Here is a 25213-nt window from a genome sequence, read left to right as displayed (position 1 = left end):
CACTCCCCCAAATGCTTTCCCCCATAAAGAAAAAGAAAAACACAGTCAACTGAAACAGTGAATTTACATTTCTGCTAAAAGGAAGTTTTTGATACTGCCTCCTTAAATCAGATATCTGTGTGGCACTGTTCCAGGTCACTTGGAATTAAGAGAAGACTGCAAAACTTCATTTTAAACTCAGATCAAATACCTGCTGTGGAGTCTTTTGTTTGTCATTCCTTTCCTCCTCCATAATTCTAATGAACAGCAATCAGGAGAAAGATTTTTGGAAGCTAACCTGCCCTTATCCTAAATTACCAAGATGATGAACATTTTGCTGACGTAAGGGAACATAGCCAGCCATTTTTATATCAGCTACAAGAAGACTTACATTAGTCTGTTGATCAAGGAATGAAAAATGTGCACACAGTTTGAAGTGATGCCTTTTACGAAATGAAATAAGAAGACTGATCCCTGCACATCTCTCAGGCTACGTCTACACTACGCACCGTTTCGGCACGTTAAAATCGATTGCTCGGGGTTCGATATATCGTGTCTGGTCTAGACGGGATATATCGAACCCAGAGCGCGCTTAGATCGATTCCGGAACTCCACCAAAACAAACGGAGTTCCGGATTCGACATAGCGAGCCGCGCACATCGATCCCGCGCGGTGAAGATGGGTGAGTAAATCGATTTTAGATATTCGATTTCAGCTACGCTATTCTCGTAGCTGAAATTCCGTATCTAAAATCGATTTTTGCGCGTAGTCTAGACGGGGCCTCAGAGACAATGAGACAGAATCCCATATTTACTACTGGGTATTCTTTCAGACCTAGTGAACACTGCTCTTAATATGTACCTCCCAAACTAGAGAAAAGATGGAACATGTCAGCCTTATTCTGAGCACACACAAATGCGTGCTTCTAGAGACTAGATAGTAGGCCAGGGGTCCAGAATTCTTTGCCCATATTGGATCTTTGCATGTGCATTGCCTGTTTTGATGTGGAAGTCCATATTCTGTATTGCAGACTAGAGCATATGCATGCATGGAAAGCGTAGACATTAAGTTCTGAAGTTCTGGCCTTTTATAATGTAAATTTTTTTTTTTGTCCACACCAAGGACACACCTCAGTAAACACTTGTTAATATTCCCCCCCCACCTCCCCTGAGGAGAAAACTTTATTCAAATTTGGTTTCTGGGTTATCCCTTCTTTTAATCAAATTCTGTGTGTTCACATGACCACTTGACTCCTTACACACCAGTCTGAGGAGGCAGTGTTGGATGCAAGACTTTGATACAACTCTTTGATACCCATTGGACTCCAGTTGTGGTACCCCTCAGAGCTGGAACTCTTTGCTTGAGCATAGAGGCAGACGTTTTCCATTCTCACAACTTGCTTTTAAGGTTTCTTTTCTACATTTTATCCAGTTCAATAGGAATTTTGCTTTGAGTGTTTTATGGATTGTAAAGTGCCTTAGGATACGCAGCGTGATAAGCATTTGAGAATGGGCAGATTGTGTTGTATCACTGAAGTTCTTGTCAAGCACAATTTGAGAGACTTTAATCTCTTGTTATGATAATACCCTAAAAGAAGCCACAATTTGATAACAAAAACCAAGTTGGATTGGGAGAAAAACAAAAGCTCACTAAGGAAAATTCTTAAAAACATTTTTTCTTTCTGTAAAGCTTTATATCTTACAATATGTTTAAAGAACCAATGAATGCTTTGATTTTTCATTTGAAAGATTGGTCATCCTAAACTTGAGGAAAAATAAGCACCATTTAAAAAAAAAACTGGCTGTGTTAAAAAACAAAAACTAAACACTTTTTCTCTCATTATTAATTTAAATGGAAATTTTGTGGATCCAGTATAACTATTGTGTTACTGTAACACTTAGATTCCAACTGAGACCAAGATCCCTGTTTGCTACATAAACTATGAGATCTTCTTATTGTGTATAAGTAGACAAAGAAAAGGTGGGGAAACAGGTACAAAGAGCCAAAGTCATTTGCCCAAGGTCATACAGAAAGTAAGTGAGAGCTGGGAATAGATTCAGGTCCCTATGAGTTCCAGCCCAGTGCCCTATGCTCTGGAACACACTGCCTCCCTCGCCTTTGTCTGGGAAGATTTCCTAGTTGTGATATCGTTAGTTTTGCTTTCTCTCTAGAATTAGAGGTTAGGAAAGCTGAGCATTCATGAAAAGAACCAGACAGAAACCCTGTTTGTACACAGAAAGGATAGAGCCCAGGTAGCAGTAGTGAAAGTTGCCACCATTGGTACTAAGAGGGACTACTTTCCATGCCTGGTTGTTTGTGGGTGTCATAAACAGATAATTAAGGGTTAATGCCTCTTTTACCTGTAAAGAGTTAAGAAGTTCACCTAGCCTAGCTGACACCTGACCAGAGGAACCAATGGGGGAACAAGATGTTTCAAAAGGAAGGAGGGAAGTTTTCCTTTGTTTAGAGTTTCAGTTTCAGCGGAGTGAAAAAGATCAAGGAACCAGCCTTTCCCCACTTAAGAAGAGAAAAACGTCCACTCGTATTGATGATGCATTTAAGTCCCAGCATCACTTTGATACAAAAGAGGAGCAGGAGAGAATAACTTCATTTTATCCACTCCTAGACTCAATGATTACCGACATTGACCAGCGATTTGAACAGGAGACTTGTAAAATTGTGACTGCAATGGGAAAACTGCTAAGCTTAGACATTGGCAGGGACAATTTGCGAATCATTGCCAACAAATTTAAAGTGTCCTTGGATAAGTTGGATGCTGAAGTCGGATTGTTTCGGGGTTATGATGGATCTGTTCCTAAAGNCTGTTGTCTGTGAGAGTAGCTGGTATGCTAATCTCTCCCAGAGGGTTTTCTTTTACCTTTCTTTTCCTTAATTAAAAGCCTTTTTCTTAATACCTGATTGATTTTTCCTTGTTTTTTAGATCCAAGGGGGTTGGATCTGGATCCACCAGGAGTTGGTGGGAGAAAGGAGGGGGTATGGTTAATTTCTCCTTGTTTTAAGATCCAAGGAGTTTGGATCTGTGTTCACCAGGGAATTGGTGAAGTCCCTCAAGACTACCCAGGGAAAAAGGTAGTGTTTGGGGGTGGTGGCAGTGATACCAGATCTAAGCTAGTAATTACGCTTAGAAGTGTCCATGCAGGTCCCTACATCTGTACCCTAAAGTTCAGAGTGTGGAAGGAACCTTGACAGTGGGCTTCTTTGATGAGGCCTCTGCTAAAAGATTTTTTTCTAGCGATGGTGGTGGGTTTGTGTGACATGGACATTTGCCCACCAGGAACTGAATTGAGCTGCCAACTCATTTCTTACAAGCCAGCCAGCCAGGCATTAGTTGGTAACTATGTTTGGTTACTACCAACCTTGGCAGGATGCAAAAAGACAGAATGCCTTAACACCAGTTCATTGCTCCTTACCAATCCTCAAAGTCTTCCACTCCAGGCTTGCTATTCTATCACCTGCAAATAATTCCTTTTTCGGGAAGGCTTTCAAAGGCACAAACGGGCAAGCAGGCAGCAAATTTCCATTGAAAGTCAACTGGGTTTCGGCACCTACTTCTCATTTGTGCATTTTAAAATCACTTTCTTTATTGTTAAAGAACTTTTCCTGAAACAAACATTAGTAGTCAGCAAATAATTAGTACCACACTAGCTCCTAGACACTCAAAGAAAGATAGGAGCACCATTGTTCTGGATGTTGCACAAAACACATGGTAAGACAGGACCTGTCCCAAAGAGCTTGCCATCTAAATGAACCAGACAGACAGACAAAGGGAAGCCTTATTATTCCCATTTTACAGATGGGGTCAAGAGCCACACACACAGATTAAGTAAAATGCCCAAGGTCAGAGAGCAAGTTTGTGGCAAAGCTAGGAATTGAACTCATAACTCCTGAAGGAACTCCCATAAAAGATTATCATTCTTCTCTAAAGGTAAGGCCTGCTAATAATTCATAAGTGACTAAGTTACATTTTGTTCTCTAATCATAATATTTCTATATATTACTTGCTTTATTGTTTCTAAAAAAGTCATCTCATTAGAACAATCCAACTCAGGTTATGAATTGTGGAAGAGACAGTAGAAGCAGCTAATGGACCCTTAAAAGCAGCCATGAGGACAATATTGCCCAGCAGGCTTTTTCCCCCTCCGGTCTGATTCAAGAGAGTATTAGACATTTATGTAGATAACGAGACATCCACAGCAATTCCAGGTAGAATTTTTTGTGGGGGAAGGATAAGGGCATATTTGTTTACTTGTTTTAGAAAGAAGTTTCCCACGTGGGGAAGTTCTTCCATAGCTGACTACTGCTGGATTTCTCCCAAGCATCTAGTACTGTTAGACAGGTCCCTCAGCTGACTGTGGCAATTCCTGTTCTCCTACATCACCAACATTACTGGATAGTTGGATGTCATTGAGATGGTTAGGAGGACAAAACAATCAATTGAAGTTAGATAAGTAAGTTTCAAAAGGTGAAATAATAAGTGTAGACTTGCTTATATTGTTCGCTGTTTTCATAAGCTACTTGCAATGTGCATTATAACGTAGTTTATTGTCTTCTAATGATCTGTAAGAGACTATAAAAACAGCATACTTGCAAATATCCATGCTATATGGGTAGGCCAAATGATACACTATGGCACTAAACAAGTTCTTTAAAAGGAGAAATGGAAAAAGAAACAAGTTTCTATTTTCTCTAAATGAATCCAACCATCTGCTCCATTACAACAGCAGCAACATCCAAAACAACAGAAACAGCAGCCTCTGGTGTTAAATTTCTGCTCTCAGTCTCAGACTCCACGTTTCCTCAGAAAGCAGAACTAAAAATACAGAAACGATACGTCAAGTTGCCCTCTGGGATCCCTTGTACCGCAAGTAATTTTCCATCTTAGTATATGATATCATACTATTTGTATTTGCTGTCTATAACTCACTGTGGAAGTACCATTATATTAGCAATTTTCATTCTGCATTAGTGAAAGTCCATATAGGTCTGAAATTCAGTTATGGTATCAAAGAGAACACTTGTTTTCATAGCATGATAAGCTCATTTCACCTCTTTAGAGCTATTCTTTGCATATGAAGACACAGAAATTATATATCCCCCTAGCACCTGTGAATAAATTAGGCACCAAGGAGCACATGCATAGGGGGAAAAAAAAAAAAAGAGACTAACCATAAAATCCCAGAAATAGGTTAGCACAAAGAAAGTGTTATGCTAATTCTAATTACATTAATGGAACATGTCCACGGAAGGATGTCATCTAATAATCAGGGAGACGATGGAGTTTATTTGCAGATCTGTGTGTCATGACAGTATTATATGTAACACTTTGATTTGATGTTTGGCCACAGAGGAGGGAAGTTATTGTGCAGAGTTACATTGACCTGCACTAAGTTAGAGGTAGTGTACTGTATTTTCTTTGCAAAGTAGTAATGTGCAAAAGTTCTTTGCTATGCAACGAGTGTGCTGTTAAAAAAAACAAAAACAATGGGTTGCATCTATCTACTGCATCTAGATGTTGAAGTGACCGCTGCCCTCTGATGTAAAGAATTAGAGCCCATTCATGCTGGAGGAAATTCTGGCATTCTACATGTGTAATCACACCACACCCCTAAAATTTCATGTACAATTTATGGCAACATTTTCAGGAGGATAATGAATTGGGAAAGTTATCAAAGAGGGCAACAAGGATGTGAGACAATGTCCGGCGTTGACCTGCAAGAATTATTAGAAAAATCTAGATTTGCATTCATAAAGAAAAAGATGAAGGAGTGATCCAAATACAGAACTGCGACCGGGTACCTCCGCATTCTAGGCTCCGCTTTGATACAGAATCTACTCTGTGGCCTCAGGCAAGTCACTTTACCTCTCTGAACCTTAGTTTCCCAATCTGTGAAATGGAGCTAACATGTTACTATGAGTATACCAAGTGTGCATCATTCTGAAGGATATAGCAAAGGCAGATATCAACTACTAAGTAAATATGGTGATATGAACAGAAACGGTTCCTGAGCTAACACCTGCAATCTCTCTGCTCAGAAGGTAATTTGTGTGAGCAACTGAATGAAGAGTGATAGACATATTCTTGAAAGGTATTACACACTGAAGTACCAAACAGATGGATGGACCATATGATCTTCTTTCCCGCCTTAAGTCCATAAGCAGAAAGCCCATGAAGAAGACTCCTTACATGACATTCAGAACCAAATCACACAAATGGACCATAAATATTATCCATGATTATTTCCTTACATTTTGTATATTCCCTGCATCAAGTAATTAGAATCTAGACAACACATGTACCACATATGGACTTTAAAAAGATCAAACAAATCAGTATGTTGACACTGTGTGGATTCAATTAGCACTTGGCAGGTCAGAATATCCCCATACACACACTTTCAAGTAGTAAACTGTTAAATGTATTTTTAATAACCAAGATGCTTCATTCTCAGCAGGGTACCAGGTACAAAGAAATGAACCTCAGTGAGACTCTCCAGAAAACAACATACAAATAAAATATTCCTTTCAAATGCAGAATCAAACCATTTTGTTTTTTCTTTTAAACACCCACTCTACTTACTCTACCTATTCAAAGATGTGGAACTAGCCACAGCAAGACAATAAGCCTCAAATGAAATGCCATAGAGAACTGTTAGAGCTATAATCCAGTGATTTAAAATACTTAGCAAATACTAAAGAGCTCAGATGAACAATACTCCTATGAAACATGAGTTCCATTTACAAATGAGAGAAACTGAAGCAGGCAAATTAATTTTACCTGTCTAAGGTCACAGCAAATCAGTGGCATGGATAGGATTAGAACCCACATCTCCCAACCACCAGCCCTCTACCTTAATTACAAGACTATTACAAATGGAATTCAGTATTTGTCCCTTTTCCCAGCAAGCATTTCCTCTGGTTCCATCTCCAAGAGTGATATCTTCCAATAATTGTATTGTATTGCCCCACTGGTCCATAGAATCCTGGATAGTGTCTCAGCTATGCAACTATCTAGACTGCTTCTGTCCTCAGTTTTACACACGTTACCAGACATTTTAGACTGAAAACAGATATTGTTCCAATACCTTGTTGGCCACAGACCCATCCTTATCCCATTACATGGGTTAATGGTGCTCTTTATCTTCATAAAATCAGTAGCAATATGCAGTGGCTGTCATGCAGTACTGTAAATGCATAGGCACCACTTGAAGAAGAAGGAAAACAGTTAATGATTCTTATTTAGAACAAAATGTGCTTAGGTCTAGCAATACCACCCAGTGCATAGCCATGGGCTTTATAAACAAGACATTGAGAGAAGGATGTTTAATGTTTATATTTTGCAGGCATCTTTATATCAGATATGGGGATGGACACAAAGTACAGTTTTCCATGCATCAATGAGTTAATTACCAGGGAAATATTAGTGATTTTATGTCCTATTTTTCAAATTACCATTATCTCTCTGTACAACGTTTATTGTAAAATAAAAGCCTGCAGCTATGCACACATTCATTCTAATAGACTTAAAATGCAATGCGAAGATTACGTGCAATCATTCCTTTTTGCTTTTAAGCCCTACTCAGAGTGAAACTCCGGGATACAATTTCTCTTAGAGATGGCTTTAAGACAACTTCATAAACCATAATCTTATAGCTCAACGGGTCAGTAACTGGGGTTAACTGTTCCAGCTAAAGCTACAAGTAAACACTATGCAGCATCAAAAAATGAGAAAGACTCTGCAGCCACTGAAGTGATTCTAAAAATACCTTGCTATCCCTCATAATAATGTGTAAAAACAATTGCACATTAGCCTGGTACCTAAAACGTCCTGTATGGTACATTATAATTAAGTAGCTGAAGCTCGTTTCTAACAAGAGAGGACAGAAGAGTTGGCCTGCTGCACATGACCTGTAGTTTCAAAATTTCAACTACTTAAAGGGGCCTGATCCTGTTACTACTGAAGACAAACGGCAAAAACTCCCAGTGTTCAAAATGTGCAGGAGAAAGTCCTTAAGCCTCCCTTCATCCCACACTTTCTAATATTTCAAATTTAAATACACACATTTTCCCCAGGAATCATATATAAATTACTATATTTACAGTTGCATGGGGGTGAAAAAGTAGTTAAACTGCACTTTGTTGCTCTGTCACATTCAGTCCTGAAAAAGTTCACTTTTTATGTATAGGAACTTTTGTCCCACAGCTCCTAAATACTATGCTTCACCCAATGACACCAAAATCTTTCCACATATCCCCTCTGCAGACACTCTTATTCCAAATAAATCATTTGGTTTTATTGTGGAATACCAGATGAGGCTGGACAGCTAAACAAACAGAAACTATAACAAGATGTTATCAGTTACCTGCTAATGACTTATTTTATAAAAAGACAAAAACAACAAAGTACATGGGAAAGAAGATGGAGTAATGAACATAATACACATGGCAAGGATGGAGACCTACACAGACATTATTATTCCTGCATAATAGACAGTCTCAAGAGATTCCTTCAGGATCTATTCAGACAGCATCAGATTTTGATTACTCTAATCTGGAAAATATACCAAACAACAACTGATGGATCAATCTCAAATTCCAAATGGTCAACGACAACAACAACAAAAGCCCCACCAAAAAACACTAGCTTCCAACAGCAAATATTTTCCTTGAGAAGAATAGGGAACAGGAACCCTCCCCTCTCCTCCCCCGCCCCCCACAAACAAGCTTGTGAGAAGTCCAGATGTAACAGCCAAGGTGTCAAGGATTCCAGATGCTGAGCAGTTGACATTCTTTGGCTAGTTGCTCCGCAGATTTTCTAAGTGAAGTATTTTAGCAGGTGGATGTTAAATAAAAATGTGGGAACCAGTGTGTATGAAAAATAAACATATCCCAGATAGGAGTGTTATTTAACAAATAATTAAGTTCTCATTGCTACAGGAGGTTGTAAAGTAAGGCAAGAGGCTTAGGAATTTTGTCCAATGGGTACATTTTCACACATTGGAGTCCAATGGACACTTGCGCTATATCTTTCTCACCCCTTTAACAGGCTGGAGTTCTATCTGCCTATAAAACAAGCAGTCTTGTGGTAAATCACTTCTGTTCTCACTAAGGATTCAAACTACTGGTCACAATTTCCACTCCAATTCTCTCTCTCCCCCCCTCCCCCCAAAAATGAACTCCTGGACACGATGTCCTGCAGCAGAACATGTTTTTTTTTTCGGATTCCCCCCTCCCCTCTGGGATCTTTTTTTCAAAACAGTCCATCCATTAGAGGTGCACCATAAAAACAAAAACGGCGATCCCCGTTCAGCGCATGCAAAGAACTCTAGGCAGCAGACAGATATAAAGGTGCCACTGAGTGGCAAGAGAAAGGGAGTAACCTCACCCTACCCTCTTTATTTTTGGGAGCTGGCTGAGTAATTTTCCTTGCATGCATCAAACGTACACACACAAGGAAGAAAAAAAGGGGGGGAGGGGGTTTCCTTGCGGTTCAACCTGTGAGAATTAACTAAAGCCAGAGCTGCCTAAGCAAACTTTGCATCCCCAGCTAGCCGGGGATGCAGTCAGCACTTGAGGAGCCAGCTTCCAGCTCAGTGCTCTTCCAACTCAACTCCGCAGCACCTCCCCGGGTCTGACGGGGCTCCCTTGCACAGTGTCTTGCTGTCTCGTCCCTCGCTTACCTCTGAGGGCAGCCGCCCAGCTGCAGAGCCCCAGCAGCAAGAGCAGCCGCCTCCTCAGGCCTGCGGGCCCCCCTCCTCCTGCAGCCCGTATCCCCATGCTCTCTCCACACCTCCTTTTCCTCTTCTTCGCTCCTGCTTTCCTTCCCCCGCCAAGGGGGATAATTTCCAGTCAGGCTCTCAGAGCTCGAGGGCCAGCCTGGGACTCGCCTCCCTTTTATTACTGAGCGCTGTCCTGGGAGGGGCTTTGAGGCTCCGGGTATTGAGGAGGGGAGCGTCAGTGGGTGCCGGGCGCCCCCAGCTCCTGCCTCTCGCCGATCTCTTTCCGCACCTCGCTGCTGCCGGGCGCCCGACTCCAGACTAACCCGAGCAACTGCGAGCCAGCATCCCTAATGAGCGACCCTCCGCCGACAGCCAATTAGGCCAGGGCTGGGCGGGGCCTGGAGGCAGGAGGTGGAGGACGTTGTTCCCGGACCCAGGCACCAGGGAAGGGATGGAGCAGGTGCGCCCTGGGAGACAAGCGGGAGCAGGGACAAGCTGCTGCCGCAGTAGAATCGGGTGATCTCCCCCTGCTCCTTTCCTCCCCTCTTCCACATCTTTCTTCCCGTCCTTGTCCCTACTTGTCTCGCTTTCCCCGTCCCCCTCCTCCCGAACTGCTGCCTAGCCTGCTAGGAGAGGGGAGACGCGGCAGCTTCATTTTGCTCCCCAGAAATGTGAGATCGCTTCCCCTTCGATCCTCTCTTCCTCTCCCCGCCTTGATTGCCTTCCCAGCTATGCTCCTGCAAACCTCCTCCTCTCCCTTATTTTCCAGTGATTGCTCCTCAAGATAAACCTTTCCCCAGACATACAGCTGTGGGGAGGCTGTTACACTGCTGGGGGCAGCCTTCCATCTCCATCAGAGGAGTCTGTAATCCTTCTAATTTCCTTTCTGGGTTTTTGGTTTTTTTTTTAAGCCCTAGAGAACCTGTCTACCATCAACTCTTGGTTGGGTGTGTGAGCAAGACAGAGCGATATCCTATCATCTTACAGCCAGACTCTGCTGACTTTACAATGGTGTAAATCAGGAGCAGCTCCACCAAAGTCCAGAGTGCAAAACTGTAGAAGTGCATCAAGATCTGGTCTTTAGTTTAGTTTTAAAACATAGTGGGGGAGTCCCAACTCCAAGTGCAAATCTCAGCTCATCATTAACTATGGAATCCTGACTAGCACCACCACAATAAGGTGTTAAAAAACACTACAACCCCACCAGTCAATAAAAATACAAAGACCATCCCTGCCACCTCCATCCCTTCCACAGCCTAGGTAGGTTTTGTGCCATATTGATTTACATTACATCTTGCTAAACGTATTTTTAAATACTTTTCCTTGCGGGCCTATAACTTCCCACCAACCTTTATTTTTTTCCTCTAATCCTTCATTGTTTCCATCATATTTTTGATGAGGGAAAAAAAACAGGTGCACTGAAGTAGCTGACATGAAATCAACTGAGGTATAGTAGATAGATTTGGCTGATAAAGTCAACCTGCAAAATTGAAATATCAGTATATGCTCTGTCGAAGAACATTATTCATCAGCCACTGATAGAGAAACTTTCAGGTATGAAGAATAACAGCAAAGCACAACCCCAGATTCTAAACAAACCAACATTTTCAAATGTAGCCTACTCACGCGATTTCAGTAGGTATTAACTATACAGAAAGTTTGAATAGTCCAAGTTATTTGTTACTGACATCATTCGGGACAAAAATGGTCTAACACTTGATGCTAAATTTCTTAAAGTAATTTTTACCCAAAGTAATAGATTGACTTGTAAATTCTCAGGAAACTCATTTTCTACTCAAGGAGTAAGTGCTATAATTTGAAGGGAGGGTATTCTTCATACATGACAAAGCAGCTGAATCCCTACTTTAAGAGCAACCCCAATTCATCCTAAACTAGGAGCCGAGATCAACCCTTCCCTAATAATACACAAACAAGAAATGTCTATCTGAGGGTGTGAGAAAAAGGAGACCAAGACCAGTGCAGGAGGCTGGACTTGATGACTTCTTGAAGTCCCTTCCAGCACTACCTTTCTATGATTCCATGAAATGGGGACACAGGAAAGGTGAATCAAATTTAGGGAGTAAGATAATTTAGTCAGGGCTGACAATGATTTTAGGGAATCCAGAAATTGTAGCAATGGAACAAACGGGCTTGTTTCAATGGGAATAGAAAGAAAGAAAGGAAGGTACGGATTAGTACTAATGAAGCACACGTCACCTGATTCCTCAACTACCATTGATAAGAGCGAGTGGATCATATTTATATTGTCCCTGCAATACAAAGACTGTTTACTAGGGCTGAGCATTTTGTGTTTCTAGACAATTCATTCCAATGCTGCCTAACTGTGTAGAAACATCTCTCCTGCTGGGATTCTGCCTTCCATTTTTGGTACAAAATAGCCCAGTATGGTGTAGTGGACAAAATACAAGACAGAGTCAGGACAACTGGACTCTATTCCCATCTCTGAAACTGAAGCACTGTGGGACCTTGTTTAATCTCTGTGTCTCAGTTTCCTGATCTGTAAAATATGGAAAATATCTATCTCATGGGGGTAAAAAGACTTAATTGATCTCCAATTCCCTTCTCATGAAACTTCACTGGAGCCCAATGAAGAGCAGATGTTGCAAAGGCAGAGATCAAAACCATAAAATGTACATTTTCTCCAGTAGCCTTAGAGGTCACCTCCAAACCATGGAGCAATAAGCTGGCAAGAAGCCAAAACTTTGCCGGCTACACTGTATATTTCGGAGCTAGTCTGAGAAAAAAGCCCACCCAAAGCAATTGCTATAACAGATGTGGGCACATCACCAGCACCACTAGCCCAATTGTAATTATGTAGAGTCTACCTTGCTGCAACACTTTCTGGGTCAGTGAAGAGAAACGGTGCCTAAAATACTGCCTGTAGTGCCTTAGGGTGTCAACACTAAAGCACTCCTTCTCCTGGTCTACCCACTCACGCAGATTTACTCCAAGCCCAACTAATTATCTATTCCTGCCATGCCACTGAGTGAATGATTGATGCTTTGGATAAAAGTTCCAAGTTTCCTGCTTGTAATGCAATTATGACAGGGGCAGGCAAGAAGCACAAATTTGGAAAAAGGGCAAAATCTGGTAACTTCAATCAATACTCATGAAAGTACAATTAACTGGAATATTCAACAGGAAATATATCTGGGGGGAATGCTGCAATTTTGAAGGGAAATCCTACTTCAGTAAGAACTTTGCATAATTTAGACATCTGTGCATGCTGATATTGTACATCCATATATAGACACAGGAGGCCCATGGCATGATATATGCAAGACCTTACTGTATGGCTGTCCATGTCTTAACAATGCAGTTGGGACAGCCTTCTGCCATAAGGCAATGCACGGTGTTTAATAAGGGAGATACTCTCATATGACTACAGGCTGCTTTTTGATGTTAGGATCTAAGCAGGAGTAGAGAGGCAGTCAGGGCTTCTGCCAGTGGGGATGGAGGGGAGAAAGGAGATAAACTAGTCAAGAGAGAGAATGGAGCAAAGGTTACAAAGGAAAACTCTACTCTTCTCTAGTGGTCTGCAGGTTAAGGCTCACAAAAAGTAATATTTGTTTTCTGTCAGTGCATATTCCCCATCTGGGACTCTCCTCCGAAAATCTGGCAGCCTGAAGTTCAGATGCAGCTGCTGACACAGAGAAACAAAGAAGGAGGCAACAAAATGTTTTTCAGCATCACCATCTTTGAACATGTAAAGTGCTACAGAGATGCTGAGTGAGTTTGCCTACAACAAGGCAATTAGGCTGTTGAAGAAAGGTGCCCAAGTTTGAACACAGGGCTGTGTATCTTCCTTACAAAGCAATAAACAACACTTGACACTCAATGGAATCTTCCAGCTGAGTTTGCAAAGGAGCTTTCAGACACTATTTCTCTTCAAGTGAAACTTGTGTGATTAATTTTTGTTTCTGATTTGAAATAGAAACCTAAAGGACCCAATAGTGATTTGTAATAAATCAGTACACACACCATCTCCATGTCAGATAACAGGGGCATCCCAAGACACATTTTCAGTGGCAGATAGGGTACTGCTTTGTTTTTGTTTTTTTTAAATTCTCTTAGAGGTGCCTGCAACTAAAATGTACATGGGATGTCACTGGGATCTGATAAGATGTAGCACAGCTATGCATAATGTATTTAATAATGCAAAAGACAGTAAGTGTATAGCCAGGCCACCAGTCTGTACGACAGTGAGTACTAGGTACTTACCATTTGACACTAATGCAATTATTCCTATCTTGGTAATGGGGAATGCTGCTGCAGTATACATCAAGTCATCTGCTGTTTTACTTTTAGCTTGAGTGGAACTACAAATATGTAATTAAATAATGCAAAAGCACTTGGGAGGACTCAATTACTGGAACACAGAATACAATTAAAAAGCTAGTTGTCTTTAGTAGGTTTCGGATATTTTGACATCGTCCCCCCAATGTTCATAAATGTTCCTAAATAAAATGTGAGCTGAAAAATATTCCTAATCTTCTGACATCACATGCAGATGAGCTAAATGCTGAGCCATCAGATTGCACTAAATATTATAGTTAAAACAATATTGTTATTTCTATTACAGTAGTACCCATGGGTATGTCTACACTGTAATTAAACATCCATGGCTGGCCATGTCAGGTGACTCGGGCTTGCAGGACTTGAACTATGGGACTGTTTAATTGTAGTATAGACGTTCAGGCTTGGAATGGAGCCCAGGGCTATTCACGGTATAGACGTACCATAGGAGTCCCAGTCATACACCAGGATCCCATTGTGCTAGGAGCTTGTAGCAAGGTGGTGGGATACTCCACAGCCCCGCTGAGAGATGAGCCCCCCCAGCACCAACATGGGCAGAGCCACTGGGTCCTGCGCCCGCCCCTCAGAGGTCACGGCGCAGACCCAGAAGTATAAAAGCTCACCTGCAGAGCTCAGTGAAGAACCAGCCGCCGCAGAGGCCAGACTTCTGCGACCAAACTCCCTCTTGGGAGACAGCAGCAGGCCGGAGCCAGCCGGAGCTCACACCCAGCCAGCCGAGCCTACCCCGCACTCGCTACCCCGAGGAGGACTGGCCGAGCCTGCCCCGCACTCGCTACCCCGAGGAGGACTGGCCGAGCCTGCCCCGCACTCGCTACCCCGAGGAGGAGCCGAGGCTGCCCTTTTCTGCGTACCTCGAGGAATCGATGCTGTTTGAGACAGCTGAGGACCCTAGCACGACTCAGATACCCTACGAGGGGGAGTGCGCAAGTAGCCCAGGGGCAGCCGACCCCAGTCTGGCTGCAGCACTGCCTGAACCTATGTCAGTGTGTTGTGGCCAAGATCCCCACTGACAGCAGCGAGTCTTTGCCACTGCTAGGGCCCCGGGCTGGGATGCAGTGGAGTGGGAGGGTCTGCGTCCCCCCTGCCACCCACTCCTTGGGTGGCAGACTCCCCCTTTTCCCTGGCCTGGAGAGGCTAGGACCTTCTGTTATGTAACTACTGGCTCGGCCCCTGCTTAAAGGCCTGAGTCTCTGACTGTTTGTTTGCTGCCCCACCCTGACCTAGGGCCTGGTCTGATATCTGGGCTCTTGACTCAGTCCTCGCTTAAAGGCCTGTGTCTCTGACTGTTTGCTGGCTGCCCCGCCCTGACCTAGGGCCTGGGCTGCCATTTGACTATTGACTCAGCCCCAGCTCCAAGGGCCTGAGCCCCTAACCGAGTCTGTGTTATTCCCCCCGACCGCAGAGCTGACAGCCGGAGGACTAGAGCGAGGCAGTGGGATACCCCACAGCCCGCTGAGAGACGAACCGTGGCAAAGCCGCACCACAGAGCTGCACAGAATAAACAGAACTAAAAGGGCAGTCCCCACCCCAAAGACCTTACAATTATAAAAATTACCTGTAGAGGAATGGGACCAGACTGTTTCAAATGGAGGAAAAAACCCCATCTGGAACGGTTGTAGCTTTGACAACGTTTATCATTACAGTGACATCCAAAAGTCCCAGTCGAGATCGGACCCTGCTGTACAATGACAGATGAAGAAAAGGTACTAGTTCTCCCCAGGGCAGGTGCTAAGTCAGTTTACAGCACCCGAACAAGGAAATGGCCAGCTGTCTATTAACATACTTGGAATATGGAGGAAAAGATTTTTGGCTGCATGTGACTAGACACACAGAAAGGGAGGAGGTAGATCAAATTCCCTTCTGCAGTAGCACTCACCCCTTCCCTCAGGTACTATGGAGGACTCTCTGTAGATCTGAAAATCCAGATGTGCCTAGTATTGGGACACGATGGACTTCATGTCCTTTCATCCACACCACGTCTAGCAAAATACACAAGCAATATGTTAATACAGCCAGTGGCTGTTCTAAGACCCTAGCTGAGGCCCCTCCAGACTGCAGAATAGTCTTACCAGGTGTTACTAGCCCAAGCTACAGAGAAGTGGTGTGACAGGATTAGCCCTTTAGGAGCGCCAATTGCTCACTGCCAAGGCTCAAACCACTACTGGACGACACCTCTCTGTGTAAGGCCTGATCCTGAAAGACAGCAGCAGTTGCAAATGCTGAGCACTTTTCAGTGTCAGGGGGCCTGATTCGTCTCTTGCTTAGAAGCATCTGAGGCCAAAGGAGCCAGTACCCTAGTATGTGTGATTGGGTCATTAGGCCCAAAATTCTACTGGGGAGTGCTTTCAGCTAGCCATATTGCTGATTATGAAATAGGTTTTCATCCCAGTCCCACTTAACTAGGCGATCCCACTGGAATAAGCAGAACACCAAGATGTAACAGTTGTGTTTCACACCCCACTAGGTACAGTTTCACATACATGGACATTCAGCAAGAACTTAGCAGATCCTTTTCATTTGCCCTAAAGTTTATACCAGTCTGTAGCTGCAGCTGTATAGTTTTATAGCTTTTTCTAATGAATTTTTTAATTGTTATTTAACTCTTCTTTGGCCTGGGATAGATGTGTTATTGAAAGAACTATGGATTGTCTGACAGTAAAAGGATATACTTTATTTTTTTAAAAAACCCTGGATATTTTCCATGTCCTCATCCTCTGATGCTATGTCAGCAATAAACGAATACTGCAGCTGTTTGACTTTCAAAAGGAACAGCCATATGCCATCTGTGTCTACCCATTTCACAAACACTCATGCAAAGGTCTCTGCATCCATGTTGTCCCTTATGCATGAAACACCTGGCTCCCTGCACTGAGCTGTCCTCAGCATTCTCCTGTACCACATCATCTATACAAAGACTCAGCAAATTAATGATGGCTAAGCCCCCTGTCTTGTAACCGATTCCATGCAGGTGACTCCCTTTGCCCATGGGGCACCACACTGAAATCAGTGGGGCCCTTTGTGGGCACAAGGGTCCAGCTGCACGGACTCACCAGCAAAAATCAGGGGTAGATCTTGATCCATTTATAATTTTTCTTCAAAATTGCTCTAATGTAAATATTTGATTGCATCTCTCTCCTCCTACCCTTCACACTCCACTTCTCTTCTAATGCCCCAATCCTAACACCCAGGCATCATCTTAATTTTACATACTTGTAGCTCTTTGCAGGAATGAGACGTTAGATTGTAAATGCTTTAGGACATATTCTCATGCATGTCTGTACAGCCCCACAGCACAATGGGGCTGTACCTTGAATGCTACCTTAATATAATAAACAGCAACAACAAATGACCATATTGGGCCATCAAATGAATGGGAAATTCTGCTTAATCATGACCTGATATCATAAATTACAAGAGCCTCCCATCACCAAGGCACTTCAGACACTTCAACAATCAATCATAGCAACACATTAAGATGCTAATAATAATATATGATGTTATATCATCATATAAAATGACCTACCAAAAGAGAGCACTTTAAAACATCTATTCATACCCTTAAGAAATCAAATAATTATGATCCTGAACATGCAATCAGATCTGCATAATGCATTCTTGTCCCCTCTCATGACACAGAATCTCAGTTTTGAAGAAGAGGCATGAATTAAAAAAAAATTAAACTACAGAGTCAAGTTTTCTACACAGTTTGAGTCCCAGCTTTTTATTTCATGTTTACCAGGAACCACGCCATCTAGCGGTAGAATATACTGCATATAAATGTATTATTAAATACCCACATAATTCTGATTACCAGATTGTGGCTTATATCTATTTTCCAAAGCTCAGCAAAATCGGCTGGTGAGCATCTTATGACATATGCCTATTTGCCCGCCCTGCATTACAATGCATAACTAATTGCTTGGTAAAGTGCTTTGAAGTACTCTGAGTATGAAAAGAATGACAGGTATCTAAAATCAATTTCTACTGTATCTTTCATCAAGATATCAGGGTAGAATGTTTCCCTCTGATCTGTACTGCACTCCTACTCCTTACAATGTACATAACACATTTTAGCTTGGGAAAAGTCTAAATAGATTTTTTTTTATTCTAAATTTTTAATATCTTACAAAGATGAAATGCTGCTCTTTGATTTTATGCTATTTTACTTTCGTATGCATCAAAAATCATGCAAAACCTTTTATTCAAAATGCACAGATCTAACATTTTCAATTATAGTAAAACATTGCCTTTTTTTTAAAAACAAAATCTAAAAAAGATTCCACATCCCTCACTGGAAAGCAAAGTAGCCATATGGGCAGTCATAAGCCATCACTTTTGATGAGATAAAATCTATATCATTTTTAAGATGATTAACCCAAGATGAAACATGATACAACTGTTTGCATTTTTCCTGTGTGTTTACATTTTCTTCAATTGACAAACACCATAAGGCAAAGTTAATTTGATAAAAAGAAAAATGCTTAAGTGGCTGGATTTGCACCAGAGAGGGAATCTGTGGTTTAGAGTGCCAACTGGATGATCAAGGTTTGAAATCTGCTAATGTATTTTAAATCATAACATTTGGGCATTTAGAGAAGAGCATAATCTTTAACACCTAATTCATTCCTTGAACAATAAACTTGGGGAAATCAGATCCACTTGAAAATTCACCTAGAGCATTGCCAGGAAAATACTGTATTTCTCCTCCAGTGGGGTAGATGAGGTTTCCTGGGTATTTGTTTATTATTATTTTCATGCCCTTCTTTGCTTTCATTGCACAAATGAACACTCTGCTCCCACTACATTCGTCACAGATCCAGGCCTTTTGTTTTTCTTGCTGCTGCTGAATTAAGGGTAAAAGGGCAAACCATCCAATGTGCTGAAACCACCGAACGAACAGCTCGATAGACAGATGCAAAATGTCCGTTAGTGGTACTTTGTTCCCCTCCCCCTTTAAAGTCACTCCCTAAGTGTCTGTTATTAGTGGAGCTTAGTCTCTTGGTTCTTGCTGTCAGAGCTTACTTGGCAGGAGAGAGAGATTGACAGAAGCAGAGAATACAACAGTGGCGAGTGTGTGCATGCGTTTGTGTTTATTATATGTATATTATATACATACACAGAAAGAAAGAGAGAGATAATGTGCTTTCAGAGAACACAAAGGAAACCAAAAGCAGCAGGAACCTAGACAAGCAATTCAGCAGCTCTGCTATTTGTAATTTGTGGTTAAAAAAGAAAAAAAGGGTTTCGCATTTAACACTCGGGAGTTTCTTTAGAACATCATATACATTGCTGTGCAGTGTGGCTCAGAGCTGGCAGGGTGCTGCTGTCTGCAAGGAGGAGTATAGTTAGAGGGCAAAGGACAAGAGACACCAGGTGAGTCTGTTTCTGTTCTGCCTGCACAGAGGAAAGTGAGTGACATACCTACCATTTTAGTCCCAGCCAGGGGTACTGTTGTTCTCAAAGGGCTATTGCTGAATGAGTTCAGATCCTTCTTGTCCAGTGGGAAGTTGGGGCATCTTTGCTGACATCCAAAGTTATCCAGCACTGGATGGGGAATTCAGTTAAAGACTTCCTCTGGCAATTAACTAATGGAGGCCAAGAGGAATTCCTGGACTCTGTCTGAATGCATCTGTGAGTTGTGAGATGCCGATGAATGGAATCTCAGATCACAAGACACTGGGTAATATGTACAGAAAGAAGAAAAAAATATTTTTCCCTTTCCTTCTTGAGTACAAATGCCCAAAATATGTACATACAGTACATTGAAGATAAGTGCCAATTAACAGCAGAGGAAGCGGGGGTCTCAAGAACTGGTTAATAAGTAGATCTGGGTTTTAACCTAGACTTTGTCACCCACCTCCAGTGGAGCTTTGGACAAGTCAACCTCTCTGGACTGGAGTCACACACTGCTAGTGTGAAGGAGCCATATAGAAATCCTAAATGCCCAAAGGAAATTCCCCTAATATAGCGAGTGTCCTCAAGAGGTGCAGAGTAGGCATAGCTGGCTCCATACCACTTCTCACTGGTTCCCAGATTCAAAACACATGTTGGGAGCACAGCAGCAGAGGAAGGGAGGGATCATGGTCAGGGAATTCCTAACCCTGGCTATTACCAGCTGCCAGCAATGCCCCATAGGGGCCATTGGAAGCTGTACACACAGCTAAGGCAGTCCTCAAGGCTATTCTGACCTATGCTGGGGGCTGAATTGACGCCCTTCCAGTCCCTGGTCAGGTGAGATGTAAAGTTGCATTTGGGACAGAGATTAAATACAGCCAGGTGTGTCTCAGATTCCCTATCTGCAACAACGAGTGTAGGCTTCCCCTGTCCCGTAGGATTGCTGTACAACTTAGTTCAATAAAGGTTCTGAGCACTGTAGAAATACCAGGCACCACTGTGATGTGGGGTCTTAGCACAGGTGATAAACCGGTTTCAGTGCTCTTTATCCTTTAATGTAACCCAATCCACAAGGTGCTCAGCTCCCACAAAGGATGCACTGCACCTCACATGTTTGGGCCCTGATTCAGTAGCATCTGCAGTCACTAACCTAGCCTTACTAATTTCAGCTGCTCTCATCACCTGCCTTTGTTCTCAGGCTCCTGCAGACTGAGCAGAATCTTAGCTCTCAGAGGAGGGGAAGGAGCTGAAACAAGCTTCTGGCATCAATCATTTACATTGTAAATGTGCTTGGCATAATTAAAAATAATTTGTCCTGTTTTGATTTGCTCAACACATTGGATTGATCATACACAATTTCTGTCCCCTCGCCCAGCTCACCAGAGCACTGAGAAGCTACCCAGTGAGTCATGAAAAATGGGAGATTATTTCCATCCCAATTTACATACAATGTTGATGGGACTGGAAATATGCAAACCCTGTATTATCAAATTAGGCAATCGTGCCTTTGCAATGACCACATAATAATTGCATCTCACTAACAAGAGGGAAGGATGGAGGGATGGGGAGAATCCTTTGCTTTATTATTTTTTGTCATAATCTCCTGAACAAAAGCAGAGTGCAGCCTCTTGGTAACTAAGTACCTAAATTATTCATGGTTAGTAGGACATTGTGAAATACAACTGTCTGCTGAAATTGGGGTAGGGTGGGGAGGAAGGGCAGTAGTCACTAGATGGCTTCCTTCAGAAGTAGAGTCAATTTCAGAATCAAGAATGAGAAAGGGTGAAAATTCAACTTAGCGTGAGGTACACCAACTACTGTCTAAAGACAAAAAGCATCAGCCAGCACACCTGACCCTAGTCCGAAGCAGCTAGCAAAGTCTCTCCCTTTGTTAATGAAGTTAGAAGACAAAAAGAACTGGATTCCTGACAGCCATGTCCCTTGTACTCAACATTCACGTGGAAATGCACTTTAGCTACCCATTTGCTACTCCCTGTATATTGCACTGGTGTCTGCTACGGAGCACAGGACTTCTTTCCTGGGCTACAGAAAGGCTGGCAAACCTGCTTGCGCTGTCTGTCCATCTCCCTCTGGACTGCAGTAGGAGTCAAATCCAGTGAATTGTTACCAGGTGGAAATCACCGAAGGGAAGGAATTATGGTCTTTGGCCGCTCAGGGAATGTTCTGCCACCAAACTGATCTACTATGGTACACAGTTCATAATACTTTGTGTTGCTCCAGACCAACAATTTCATATTCTGAGGCTTAGAGGCCAATTTGTTTGAACATAGCCTTATTCCATCTGTGTCTGGGAGGTCAGGTAGACTTTGGCTAGTCATCCACTCATTTCCACAACTGCCTGAGGGTTCTGTGGCAGCATCTCCTGTAAAAGACTCAAAGAAGCTAATTCAAGAAAAAGCTCCAACAATCCTAAAATGGAGCTACCAAAATGCCCACATTGTTTCACAGACTAATACGTGTGTGCTCTGTGGCAGGGTTGAAGTGCTAATATGACCCTTTATCTTTTAGAATCTTCTTGTAATTGAGTGAGTGATGTCATGATGGAGGGAGGGGAACAGCTGTTTGAACACTGTATTCAGTTCCTGAATAAAGAGGAGAGTCAGGTGGGCAGGCAGGTGGAGTCAGCAGACCCAGCTGAGCCAGTCCAGGATAAACAAGAAGCTCCCTACACCACATAGGGACACCCACACCTGTACTGTCAGCTATTTCAGTCATAAAAAATTTTCACAGTTCTGAAATATTCTCAGAGCTTCCTTTTGCTTCCAGTTTCAAGTGAAGGCCAACCAGAACCCCCCACCTGCACTGCAAATCCAACTAAAGTTGTTGCTTGGACCATGAAGACCAATCCAGCTTTTTAGTCACTTTCAAAAAGAAAAACACATATCTCTGCATGAACACCTATAATGCAGAGGTAATAGGAAAGAACCTTAGTGCAGTGTCTTGCAGACAGGTAATGCACTAATGCCATCTATTGTAATGAAGAATGAGCTGATATGCTGCAAGGAATGCATAGCTGCATAGGAAAACTTCTATACTATATGCAGTAGGTGACGAAAGTGGGGGTCAGCTGGTCCTGAATTACAAGAGATCTCCAGGTCAGCAGGGGTTCCATATAATAGATCATCATTGGAAAATCTCACGATAATGCAGTCTTTGGGGCACGTGTTCTCGGGATAGGATACTAATTCAGCTTTTCTTTTATGGAAAATTCTGACAGCATTTCATTGAAAATGAACCTGTAAAATGGGGATATTTAAAACCATTTTATAGAATTCTATAGAACTGTAGACAGGTGACCATCCTCTGTTAAAGTCTATAAGTTTTTCTACAGAAACCCAATTAAAATAAATATCTAGAGAACCCTATTGGTTTCACCCCTATTAAAGTCTACAGAACTTTCCTTGTAGAGGTAATTATGGGTATCCCATAATATATAAACAAAAAGACACATTACCCTGTTACACACACACACACACACACACACACCATTGACATACTGGTAATAATGCCTGTGGCAATTTTTTCAACAGTTTTCAGTGGGTCCAGTCTGACTCTACATAATCCTTTGTATCCGATCAGGTTCAGAAGAAAAGAGATGTTGCAGCCTAGGGCATGTAGCAATAAGATGACACTGCTCATATATTTTTTTGTGTCATGGGATATCCTCCCTCCTGACCACACCATGCCAATGAACACAACACTAGCCCTTTTTAAAAGGGGACAGTTTTTTTTTCCCTCGGTGCCTTCAGCATACTAGTTACATTGGGAGACCACACAAAAATGGATTGAATGTACCCAAGCTGGTAAATTAAAAAAAAAAGTCTATTTACTGTAAATAAGGAATGACAGCAAAGGGTTTACCCAGTCAGCAGTGGTGTTAAGTCATTTTCAAGTTAACCCTGTACTCCATGTCTCCTCTATGCAATGTTATCAACAGCATTAAGAACACCACAGAGCTCTCTGACGTTACAGCTAACAAACCTATCGCATGGCTTCACAGTCTAATTTGCCATGGGTCCACTTTACTTGATTTGGGCAATTTAGCTAGAGTGAAGATGAATCCTGCTGTATATCCCATAACATCTTGCACTGTTTGGAAGCTGCTTGCTGGAATGAACCCTTGCTATTGCTTTCACCAGGGATGGAGAAGTGGGGAACATAATCCAGTACAAATATCAGAACAGTAAGTGGTGCAGTCTTAATACAGTATGTGGTGTCTCTTTTGTAGTATCGAAGAGCCAATCTATAGGTATCAGCTGAGAAAAGAATCAGTCAGTTCAGCATTTTGATAATCCCTTTACCCATCAAGCAAAATATCACTGCCTGTTCATATGAATTAACCTATTCAGCTTGTCAGACATCAGTTGAACGAACCCTCTTCTGAGATTCAACAGACACAATACACTGAAAATTGGTAACATAAGTTGGCTGTATAACATAAATATTCTCTCCTAAAGAAAGCACACTTTGGAGTTCTGCTGGGTGTTTGTTTTTAATTTCCCCCAGATCAGTAACAGTCTTCTTATTTGTGTTACAGTCGTATCTAGATGCTGGAATCAAAATCATGGCCCCAGTGCACCATGTGCTATGCATAAACATAGTAAAAGACAGTACCTGCCTTGAAGAGTTTACGGTCTAAATACGCAAGCCAGACAAAGGAGAGGGGGGAAATGAGGCTCAGAGAGGGGAAATACCTTTTCCATGGTCACACACAAGGCCTGTGGCACTTAATACCCAGATCTCCCTTGCCCCAGACCAGTGATCCATCTACTAAACCATTCTACTTTCAAATTCTTTCAAAAACAAGTGGATGCCTAGGAATATGATACTAGATGCCATGCTATACCCCATCGTCACCTGGGTCAGAGCCTCAGCTGGTATGAATGGTCACAGCTCCATTGACTTCAACTGGATTTCCCCCCTGGAATTTCACAGTGGAGTTGAAGTCAGATCCACTGAAGGGGAATCTCTCTTTGCAGTACACAGTTTTTGGCAGATATCTGAGTAGTTCTGACTGTATCCTGCAGAGGGAAGTGCTGTGCACACAAACACACACAAGCCAGTCTATTATTTTGTGCTGAAAAATTAATTATGTTCTCAAACAAAATGCAATGGACTGTTTTAAACAATTGCTCAAGGGACCATTAAGTCAGTTGCTTAGTTGTAGTGGCCTTCTATTAAAGGTGGAGTCAAATTTTACTCAGTGCCTACAGGAAAACATGATGATATCTTAAAAACAAGAAAGTGATGTCCAATACAGTTGAAAATGAAGTTCCTTTTTTCCTTTACCTGTCACACTTGAACTTGCAAGTTGGTGTTTGACCTACAACCAACACCTAAAACGGAACAATTTCCTCTAGTCTCAGAGATGTCTTAGGGATTTATGATTACATCTGCTTCAGTAGGAGAAATGCAGACTCATGAACTCAAGTCTCGGAAGGTAAGACAATGAGGAAATACTTTGCTTGAAAAGGTATTTTTAGGCTTGGACATATATTATGTTCTGTTTGGTGCAAATCACCTCTACACAGGGCCTAGGCCAGGGGTCGGCAACCTTTCAGAAGTGCTGTGCTGAGTCTTCATTCATTCACTCTAATTTAAGGTTTTGCGTGCCAGTCATACATCTTAATATTCTTAGAAGGTCTCTTTCTATAAGTCTATAATATATAACTAAACTATTGTTGTATGTAAAGTAAATAAGGTTTTTAAAATGTTTAAGAAGCTTCATTTAAAATTAATTAAAA

The 25213-nt window shown here is 42.1% G+C and overlaps 1 protein-coding gene across 2 annotated transcripts in view; it reads right to left on the bottom strand.

Annotated features, from left to right (window-relative positions):
* The window catches only part of UNC5D (unc-5 netrin receptor D), a 341781-nt gene extending 331811 nt beyond the window's left edge, over positions 1 to 9970 (bottom strand). For both annotated transcript variants that reach the window (XM_075062773.1, XM_075062774.1), the window contains exon 1: positions 9678 to 9970. In XM_075062773.1, the coding sequence (XP_074918874.1) occupies positions 9678 to 9774 (97 nt within the window). In that variant the 5' untranslated portion in view covers positions 9775 to 9970. The remainder of the gene's footprint in view (positions 1 to 9677) is intronic.
* Positions 9971 to 25213: the final 15243 nt, after the last annotated feature.

Source organism: Chelonoidis abingdonii, chromosome 2 (assembly GCF_003597395.2).
Source record: "Chelonoidis abingdonii isolate Lonesome George chromosome 2, CheloAbing_2.0, whole genome shotgun sequence".
In the NCBI taxonomy this organism is placed as follows: Eukaryota; Metazoa; Chordata; order Testudines; family Testudinidae; genus Chelonoidis; species Chelonoidis abingdonii.
Note: the sequence above shows the minus strand (reverse complement) of the source record. Positions and strands in the feature narration are given on the sequence as shown.